The sequence below is a fragment of the Canis lupus genome, chromosome 26 (assembly GCF_011100685.1).
Source record: "Canis lupus familiaris isolate Mischka breed German Shepherd chromosome 26, alternate assembly UU_Cfam_GSD_1.0, whole genome shotgun sequence".
Classification (NCBI taxonomy): domain Eukaryota; kingdom Metazoa; phylum Chordata; class Mammalia; order Carnivora; family Canidae; genus Canis; species Canis lupus.
Window position 1 is genome coordinate 26,188,798 of NC_049247.1, and position 9,834 is coordinate 26,198,631.

The 9,834-nt window shown below is 50.1% G+C and overlaps 1 gene segment (V, D, J or C); it reads left to right on the forward strand.

Moving 5' to 3' along the window:
• The first annotated feature begins 259 nt into the window (after window positions 1–259).
• On the forward strand, window positions 260–878 carry LOC119866222. The segment is given in 2 exon segments: window positions 260–401; window positions 493–878. Coding segments are annotated over 2 exon segments (429 nt in total).
• Window positions 879–9,834: the final 8,956 nt, after the last annotated feature.

A 9,834-nucleotide genomic window follows, 5' to 3' on the forward strand; every position in this document is an offset into this window, starting at 1 on the left:
GCAGGGTGAGGTGGTGTCAGGATGCCAGAACACAGTTGAGACTTATTTCTGAGGGCTCAGGCTGGATCAGAGCTGGGAACACCACCTGGCACTGACTGTGGCCTCTGCTCAGGGCTCACAGCTGGGACCTCCTGAACCGCACACCAGCCCCAAGCCCCTCCTCTGCCCACCCACCCCTGACATGCTCAGGCAGAGGGAACTGACCCAGAACCAGGGAGGGGTCAGAGAGCCGGGGTCTCATTTGCATGGAAGAGCCCCTCCCTCTCTCAGAGGATGAAGAGGAGAAGGGAGAGATGAGGGGAGGCTCTGCTCAGCTGAGGGGCCACTGAAGACAGGATCCGTGATGACCTCCACCATGGGCTGGTCCCCTCTCATCCTCACCCTCTTCGCTCACTGCGCAGGTGACTGGATGTGGGACAGGGCGAGGGGCCCTGGGAGGACATATGCAATCCAGACTCCAGCATCATCCTGTCTATTCTCTCCTTCTTGCAGGGTCCTGGGCCCAGTCTGTGCTGACTCAGCCGGCCTCAGTGTCTGGGTCCCTGGGCCAGAGGGTCACCATCTCCTGCACTGGAAGCAGCTCCAATGTTGGTTATGGCAATTATGTGGGCTGGTACCAGCAGCTCCCAGGAACAGGCCCCAGAACCCTCATCTATCGTAGTAGTAGCCGACCCTCGGGGGTCCCTGATCGATTCTCTGGCTCCAGGTCAGGCAGCACAGCAACCCTGACCATCTCTGGGCTCCAGGCTGAGGATGAAGCTGATTATTACTGCTCATCCTATGACAGCAGTCTCAGTGGTGGCACAGTACTCCAGGCGTGTGGGGAAGTGAGACAAAAACCCACTTACCCATCTGCAAAGTGAGTGAGCGCCCCAGCAGCTGCCTGCTTAGGATTCCCCTGGGTTTCTGCTCATTCTTCAGTTGATGCCCTGAACACAGGTGCATCTTGGGGACCTCCTGGAAATGGCACCTGCTTCATCATCTCTGATCTCAGAGTATCTCAGAGTAGCCCATTGTGCACAGAGGGTGTCAAAGGAATGAGAAAGTTTTGCCTTTGGGATCAGGGACTGGTTCTTTTAGGCTAGAGTACATTCACTTGTCATCTTCTGATTTCTCAGTAAAAGAAACACTCTTAGGCCACGAAGCTATCATGGTCCTTCATCCCCATCCCTGTTCTGCTGATGTACATGTCAGCTTTTTTTACAGCTGGCAACATTATTGCCTTATCTTCAACCAGGTGATGATTTCTTCTTATTATTTGATGATTGCAAGGAACACATAAATCAATGCCACACTCAGAAATATAAAAGGTAAAAAAAAAGCTTTCTAGAGAAAAATTCCCACGTGAATGTTTATGGAAACTTTATTCATAATTAGCACCCCTGAAAGCAATAAAAAATATACACACTGATTTTTATACCAGCTTTTTATGAAATATCCAGACTTGAAGTAACGAAGATTTACTCCAACCTGATGTATAGTCGTAGAGTGTGATAGTAGTCAACATTTAAAGAAATAAGTTCTTAAGTTCAAAAACATGCATGAATATTAACTGCATATTTCTTCAGGATGAGATACCACCTCACACCAGTGAGAATGGGGAAAATTAACAAGGCAGGAAACAACAAATGGAGAGGATGCGGAGAAAAGGGAACCCTCATACACTGTTGGTGGGAATGTGAACTGGTGCAGCCACTCTGGAAAACTGTGTGGAGGTTCCTCAAAGGGTTAAAAATAGACCTGCCCTACGACCCAGCAATTGCACTGTTGGGGATTTACCCCAAAGATACAAATGCAATGAAACGCCGGGACACCTGCACCCCGATGTTTATAGCAGCAATGTCCACAATAGCCAAACTGTGGAAGGAGCCTCGGTGTCCAACGAAAGATGAATGGATAAAGAAGATGTGGTTTATGTATACAATGGAATATTACTCAGCTATTAGAAATGACAAATACCCACCATTTGCTTCAACGTGGATGGAACTGGAGGGTATTATGCTGAGTGAAGTAAGTCAGTTGGAGAAGGACAAACATTATATGTTCTCATTCATTTGGGGAATATAAATATAGTGAAAGGGAATATAAGGGAAGGGAGAAGAAATGTGTGGGAAATATCAGAAAGGGAGACAGAACGTAAAGACTGCTAACTCTGGGAAACGAACTAGGGGTGGTAGAAGGGGAGGAGGGCGGGGGGTGGGAGTGAATGGGTGACGGGCACTGGGGGTTATTCTGTATGTTAGTAAATTGAACACCAATAAAAAATAAATAAAAAAAATAAAGAAATAAGTTCTTAAGTTCAAAAACATGCATGAATATTAACTGCATATTTCTTCAGGATGAATAACACATAAAAGGCTAAATTCCACATCATGGGAATTTCATTGTAATTTGGAAGATGTGGGTATCTAGAGGTGGCAAGGAGGCCAGTGATTGACAGCAGGTTGAGGAAGGAGGAGGGGGAGTGTGTTAGGCGACTCTATTCGAGGTGATGTCACTCTCCTACATGGCACTGTGAAGGCAGCGGCACCCCAGTGCTGTGTTGTCACAGCTCAGTAAACTGTACCCCAGAGTGACAGCTCCTTCATGCAGGCAGAGAATGTCTTCTAGAAGTCTGGGGTCCATGACAGCTCACAGGGAATATCATCTCATCCACTTCTCCAAGGAGGTGTGACCCTTGTCCCCAAAGGGGGAGGACAGGAAGGTGGAGACCTCAGGGAGTGTGAACAGGAAATTTGAAAAGGGAGCAAGGAAACTGCACGTGAGCCCCTTAGGATGACAGAGTGTGTCCCCTGGGCTGAGGGCTCAGTCCTTGTCATGTGTCAGGGCCGGGCCTGGAATTGAACCGTAACGTCCAAGGTCATAGGTGATGGTAGACATCGTTGTCCCTTCAGGAACAGAAGGTCCTGTGTTGTGAGAGTCTCAACCTCTCCATAGCAAGTGTGGAGATCGGACCCGCCCTTATGGTTCTGGAGACGATTGCCCTAGGACACTGGATACAGCTATAACACTGGATAGTTTGAAAACTAATGGTTGATTATTTATAAACCTGCAAATTACAGCACACACCTGGGGCCACAGACAGAGGTCATCGTAGAGACAGAGCGAGCTTGTATCCTCCCCCCCCCCCAGGAGAGTGGACAGAGGCTCAGCTGACAGAGGAGCTGGGGTGAGAGACAGAGACAGAGAGAGACAGAAACCAGGCCTCGAGGTCCCACCTTGGAGTCCATGGGGGCAGCATCCCTGATGTCTTTGTCCATGTGCTCCCTGCCCTGGGGATGGTCCTGACCCCAAGCCTCACTCTAATCCTGGAGAAGCAGTGGAGCAGTGGGGACAGTAGGAGACAGTCTCCTGGAAGGAGCCACAGAAGGGGGTTCTGAGCCATTTGGAGTCATTAGGTGCAGCCTCAGGAGGGTGGGTGGGACCTGGGTGTGGCCTGTCCTCCATGCACAAGGTTTGGGGACCCACAGCACTGGAGGCAGAGGGCTCTGCTCTGCAATCCTCTTCCCTCATCTCAGCCAGTGTGGACCAGGACTGGGGCAGCAGGAGCCTGGAAGCCTGTCCCTCAGCTCCATGGGATGCTGTGCATCCCTTGCCTGAGTCTGGGCCCAGGTCCCACCTGCTGTCAGCCTCAGAAACCCTGAGCTCAGAGGGGTTACATTACAGGCACCAGGAGAGGACCTGGGAGTGGGGAGCAGTGACCAAGATGATACTTTCCTCCCTCTGGGGGCTGAAAGGTTGAGAAAGATCCCCAAGCTCTGCTGCCCTGTGGCTGGGATCCTGGGGCTGTGCATTTCAAGGCAGAGGTTGGGGTTCTCCACCCCATTTCTTCATGACCCCCATATCCCGGGCACTGCAGCCTGACCTTGGACATTCAGGTCATGTTCCTCCATGACTCCTCATTCTGCTGGGCTGTAAAGGTCTGCAAACCCCCAACACATGGTCACTGGCCTCAACCCTCCTGGAACATTTTTATGTGGGAGACGAGGAGGGGCATATGTCTTATCATTGACACCTGGCTCACCTCTGGGGACCTGGAGCAGAGGGGAAGACTAACATCACCACACACTGCAGGGATGATGCAGGGAAGGCCCCCTGAGTCAGCCTGGACTGAGGGACGCTGCCTCCTGGACATCTGTCCCCTGTCCCGTACCCAGGGAAGGGGTCCAGGGTACCAATCTAGGCTCCTGTCCCCCTACACGACACATACACCACAGGGCCTGCTCACCAGGGCTGCATACCTGCCTCAGGCTATGGGCACTGATCCTGACGCTCAAGGTCAGGGTCTCCCATTTCTGAGCTAGGAATTCAGTGTTTGTGGTCCTTCCCTAGATCTTCTACTCCTACATGCTCAGAGAAGCCTCTCCCTACCTGAGGCTCCCCTGCAGTGACAGCAGCACTCTGAAGGGCCTGGCATAGCAGAGACCCCAGTTCACACAGTCCTCTTTCCCGCTTCCCTCCCCGCCTTCTCCTGGGACCACAGCCACCAGCATCCCCTCCGGCTGTGCTCCTGCTTCAGGTGCTCTGCCCTGACACCTGGTTATCTTCAGTCCTGCCCTGTTCTGTCCCCCCTCCTATCCCCCGGGGCCACAGGTTCACCAGGTGGTGATGCTTTTGTTAAATCACCACCTCCCATCATGGTTTGAAGATCTTTATGCATTGTTTTAATATTTTAATATTTTCTTCGATGACTCTTTGTGCAGAACACCGCCACTCCTCTCTTGAGATTAATATGAAAGGCCGTCCCAAGAGGAGCTCCCTAAATGTTCCATGGGTTAGGATAGGCTCAGTCTTTTGCAGGATTTATGTTTTGTAGACATTCCCTCCCTCACAGGAGTGCTTATTTTGTGAGGACTCTTCCCTCCATGTGGGAAGCTCTCAAATCACAGACGCTGTATCCATGTTCTTTACAGCAGACCATGCAGGGTGCTCCACCCAGTCCTTCAGGTCACTGGTGAGTGCTGGGATCACAGCTCTGGATGTTACCTTCAGGACACTGAGGACCCTGAAAGGGACATGTAATCAGCAAAGGGCAATGTGCATCCCCTGGGCCCTGCAAGGGGACCCTCCCACCTGGGGGAGCCCCCCTGACCTCACAGCTGGGCAGAGGCCGAGCTGCACTCTGGGTCCCTGGTGAGACCCAACAGCCTGGTTCCCTAAGGGCCTGGCAGAGTCTCCTGGGCAGGGTCTTGAGCGTTTCCCACAGATGCTCCCTCCATCTTTCCTATGTCCACTCTGAGCAGTCCCTGCCTTCAGCATCCTCTGTCCCCTGTTTTCCTGAATTACTGACCAGATGGAGTCAGAGAGAGACTGGAAGGGGTGACAATTTGCATAAAGTGCACTGTCATTTGCCGGGAGACTGTAGGGAGAATTAGACAAGCTTAACAGAGTGCAGCTCCATTCTTGGGACAGGGGATTTGTCAACATTGCCTGGACTCCTCTCCTCCTCCATTTCTTGTCTTTCTTCCCAGGAAGGGACATCATCTGTCTTCTGGGGGACCTTCTTCGATATTAACATCCCCTGGAAACTACCACCAAAAATTCCCCACCTCCTGGGAGTTTGTGTATCTACAGTTTCCCTGTCCCAGCCAGGGATGGCCCAGCTGTTCCCCCACCTCCCTCTGCATCTCCAGGAACAACAGCCAGACTCACATGAACCATGAGCAGTGGCTTCATTGTTGGCGGCTGCTACATATACTGGTTCCAACAGAAGCCAGGGAGTCCCCTTCCCCCCATATCTCCTGAGTTTCTACTCAGACTCAGATAAGCACCAGGGCTCAAAATCCCCAGCCCTGTTCTGGATCTGAAGACACCTCAGCCAAAGCAGCGCCTCTGCTCATCTCTGGGCTGCAGGGTGAGGATAAGAATGACTCTTACTCTACAATCTGGCTCAGTGGTCCTGGTCACAAGGGCACACACAGAAGAGGATGAGGGGCAACACCTCAGCCTGCCTATGGCCTTGGACTTTGTCTCCCAATTTAAGATAACTTGAATACACACTAATTTTCCTGGAAGTAGATTTTGGGTCACAATATCCTTCCTCCTAGTTTTCTATTTACACATTTCTGAAGACACAGAAGAAATAAAAACTGAGAAGAAATAGATACAGAAATATTGTTAGTGATCCAAATTGAAAAATTAGCCTCAGTGTCCATTGAAAGATGAATGGCTAAAGAAGCTGTGGTCTATGTATACAATGGAATATTCCTCAGCCATTAGAAATGGCAAATACCCACCATTTGCTTCGATGTGGATGGAACTGAAGGGTATTATGGTGAGTGAAGCAAGTCAACTAGAGAAGGAGAAACATGATATGATCTCATTCATTTGGGAATGTAAAATAGTAAATGGGGTTATAGGGGACAGGAGAGAAAATGAGTGGGAAATACCAGACAGGGAGACAGAACATGAGAGACTCCTAACTCTGGGAAACGAAAAAGTGGTGTTGAAAAGGGAGGTGGGTGGGGGTTGGGGGTGACTGGAGGACGGGCACTGAGGGGGGCAGTTCACAGGATGAGCACTGGGTGTTATTGTGGTATATGTTGGCAAATCGAACTCCAATAAAAAATACACAAATAAAAGAAAAATTAGATCCTGTTGTCATGGTGGTCCTTTTCTCTTCCCATAGAACGTCTACTTTTATTAATTTAATATTCAGAACAAATGACAATCCCAGCAGTTTGAAAGTCCTACTCAGGGTGGACTCTTCCCGTCCAGCTGTCAGAGCAGAAACCTCCTCTTCTCTACCAGGCCTCTGCTCTCAGAACAGGCCAAGGCTCATTGAATCCCAGGTATGAGACACTAGGCTGTGGGGATGCTGGGTGAGAACCAGGCCCAAGAGGAATTCATGGCCCATAGCTGTGGACTTGACCCTCAGTTGTGACATCAGAGTTGTGGTTAGGAATGGGGGTTTTGGGGTCCTGAAATGTTGTAAAAACGCTGACCCTGCTCCAGGGACACTGGTTGAAGTAGTCCTGTGGATGTAACTTCCTACAGCTGACACCACTCAGGACCATGGTCATCCTCTGGGGTCCTGTTCCTGATCCCCCAGTGCCTGCTTGTGGCCTCCTCTCCTCTGGTACACAGTGGAGCTTTGCAATAGTCCTGGGTGGAGGAGTATGGCTTGGATGTCTAGGGAGGAGGAATCTGATCATTTGATGCAAAACCCTTTGCCTGTGAGGCTGTTGTGAATGTAGAATTTACCTTTTGTGGAGTGAAGAGAAGCAAAATGGGAGTTAATATAGGACAAGCTCTCTGGCAGAAGCCCTGAGTTGTGAGCTAGCACAGCCTTGACTGAGCTTCCAGGCTACAGCCTGACTTTCTTCCACAGACTTTGTCAGCTTGTCCTCCTTGACAAGATACTCACAGGGTCTCAAATAAGGGGGGAGTGAGACAAATCTCTGGACCCAAGGATCTTGTCTCTGAACCCCCATTCAGGAAGAAACTTATCTGGAGAGACTGAGCAGGGTGGGCTCTGCTGCACGATGATCTATGCTTCCACAGGAAACAGAAACATTCCAGTAAAGCGCATAGACCAAGAGAAATTGGAACATTCCAGGAGACACAGACATATAATGTAAAAGAGCCCAAGGCACCTCCCCTCTCAATATGGAGAAGATGAACAGGATGAAACACCGTGCTCCACCTGAACGTGCAGACTCCAAACATTCTTCCACAGTCAGTTCTATCATCTCATTCTGTAGAGTGTGACCTTGTGTCACTACTGTTATATCCACAGGGGATACACTGACCATAACGCTGGTCACAGACACAGTCTCCTCTCTCAGAACCATCTCCATGGGAACTTGGACCAGATCCTGCTGGCTATGCCCGACAACACCCCCTCTCTTCTCTTCTCCCCTCTGTTCCTCTGTCCTTTGGCTTTGGTCTCTCCCTCTGGCTCCTCAGGTCTGAGCTATGTCTCCACCAGGATTTCAGAGAAAACCAGAAATGATCTTGCTGTAGTTTCTAGTCTGAGGGGTCCAACTCTTGGAGGAGAATGATAAGAAAATAGAGTTGCAAGAATCTCCTGACATTCTCATTCCTGCTCTAAGATCTAGGCTCCATTTTTTTTAATCCAGCACTCCTAGTCAGTCTTAATATTTTTAGAGGTTTCTTTATTTTTATATAGAGAGAGGGCATGCATTGGGGGGTTGTGGGCAGGCAGAGGAGGGAAGGAGGCTCAAGCAGACTCTGGGCTCAGTGCAGAGCTCTGTGCAGGGCTCGAGCTCACTATCCTGGGATTAGGACATCAGCAAAAACAAGAGTTGATGTTCAATGACCTGCACCTCCTAGATGCACTCCCTACTCCATTGTATTTAATATGAAAGTAAAATTATTACATTTCTTGAAAAGGATGTGTTTATCTACTTTTAGGTATTTGCACATGGATGTAATGATTTTTACCTACTTCAGAATTATCCGATGCCCTCACTCATGGGGAATCCTGGAGGAATCCATAGACAAAGGTTTGCCTGCATATTTTAAGATAAGTCATTTTTTTTCTTGGGCTCCAGACTTTCATTCTGAAGAATTCTGTGGAAAGTAGATCCACCACAGAAACATTTTCTACCATAGAAACAGTCCCAGGCTGTATCGTTTCTTCACATACACAGACACAAAACTCACAGCAGTATGTTTTCTCACTCCTGGTGGACACCAGAGAAACTCAGGGGACTTTGGGTGTGGCTGAGTTGTGGGGTAAGAAGGAAGAGGCTGGGTCTCACCCCTGTCCTGCGCTCCATGACACCTGGAAACCCTAGAGAGGTAGGTGTAGTGTCTGCGGAGATAAGGAATGGACAGATTTCTTGTCACTCAACAGGTCCTAGACTCCTGATTCAGTGGATTGTTAAGCGTTTGCTCTCACAGCAGTCCTCTTGGCTAACAAAATTTTCAAGTCATCCCCTGTGGTTCAGGGTTTTAGCCCCTCCTTCAACCCAGGGTGGGACCCTGGAGTCCTGGGATCCAGTCAGGCTCCCTGTATGGAGCCTGCTTCTCCCTCTGCCTGTCTGTCTCTCTATCTTTCTCTCTCTCTCTCTCTCTCTCTCTCCCTCTCTCTCTCTCTCTCTCTCTGATACACACACACACACACACACACGCACAGTTCTTTCATCTGCCTGAGTGAATAGCATCCTGGATGCTGCAGTTTCCAGGCTTCTGAATCCCTCCAGAGCCATCCTGTCCTCAGTCAGCCATTCTCAGAGCCTCAATCTCTGGGAGACAGAAGCTTCTTCAACAAGAAACACTGGTGACATCTAGTGTGACTGGGGTCCTGTCACCAGGACAGCCTGGATGTGCACTGAGCCTGTTCCTCTGGGGTGAGCCTGATGCTCAGTATACCCAGGGGGAGTGTCCATCCCCATGAGCAGCTCAGTCTCTGAGCATGTCTTGGCACCATTCAGTGTCTGAGCCTGATCATTCCATTCATCCTGGGACCTCAGCCTCAGGGCTGCCCCCACGGAGCTCAAGGCCACTGGGATGTGGGATACACCTCCCTGTGCTGTCTGCCTGGGCTGTCACTCCCTCAGTCACCCAACTGCCACATCCAACCAGGCCGCACTCTGATGCAAAGTCTTGTGACCCATCCCAGGGCCACAGGACCTGTGAGCTCAGGGGCATCATTCCCCTCAGCACCTACTCTCCTCCAATCACATGTGGGAAGTTTGACAAAAATCTGGGTCGAGGGGACCTTGGGGAGGAAAAACCCATGCCTGTAGTCATGGGGGTTCACGAATAATGTTCTATCCTGAACATGCTGGACACAAGTTGCAGAGGCTCAAGCTGTGCCCAACCCAAAGGGTGGTCTGTCTCCAAATCCCTTTGTCCAAGAAGCTC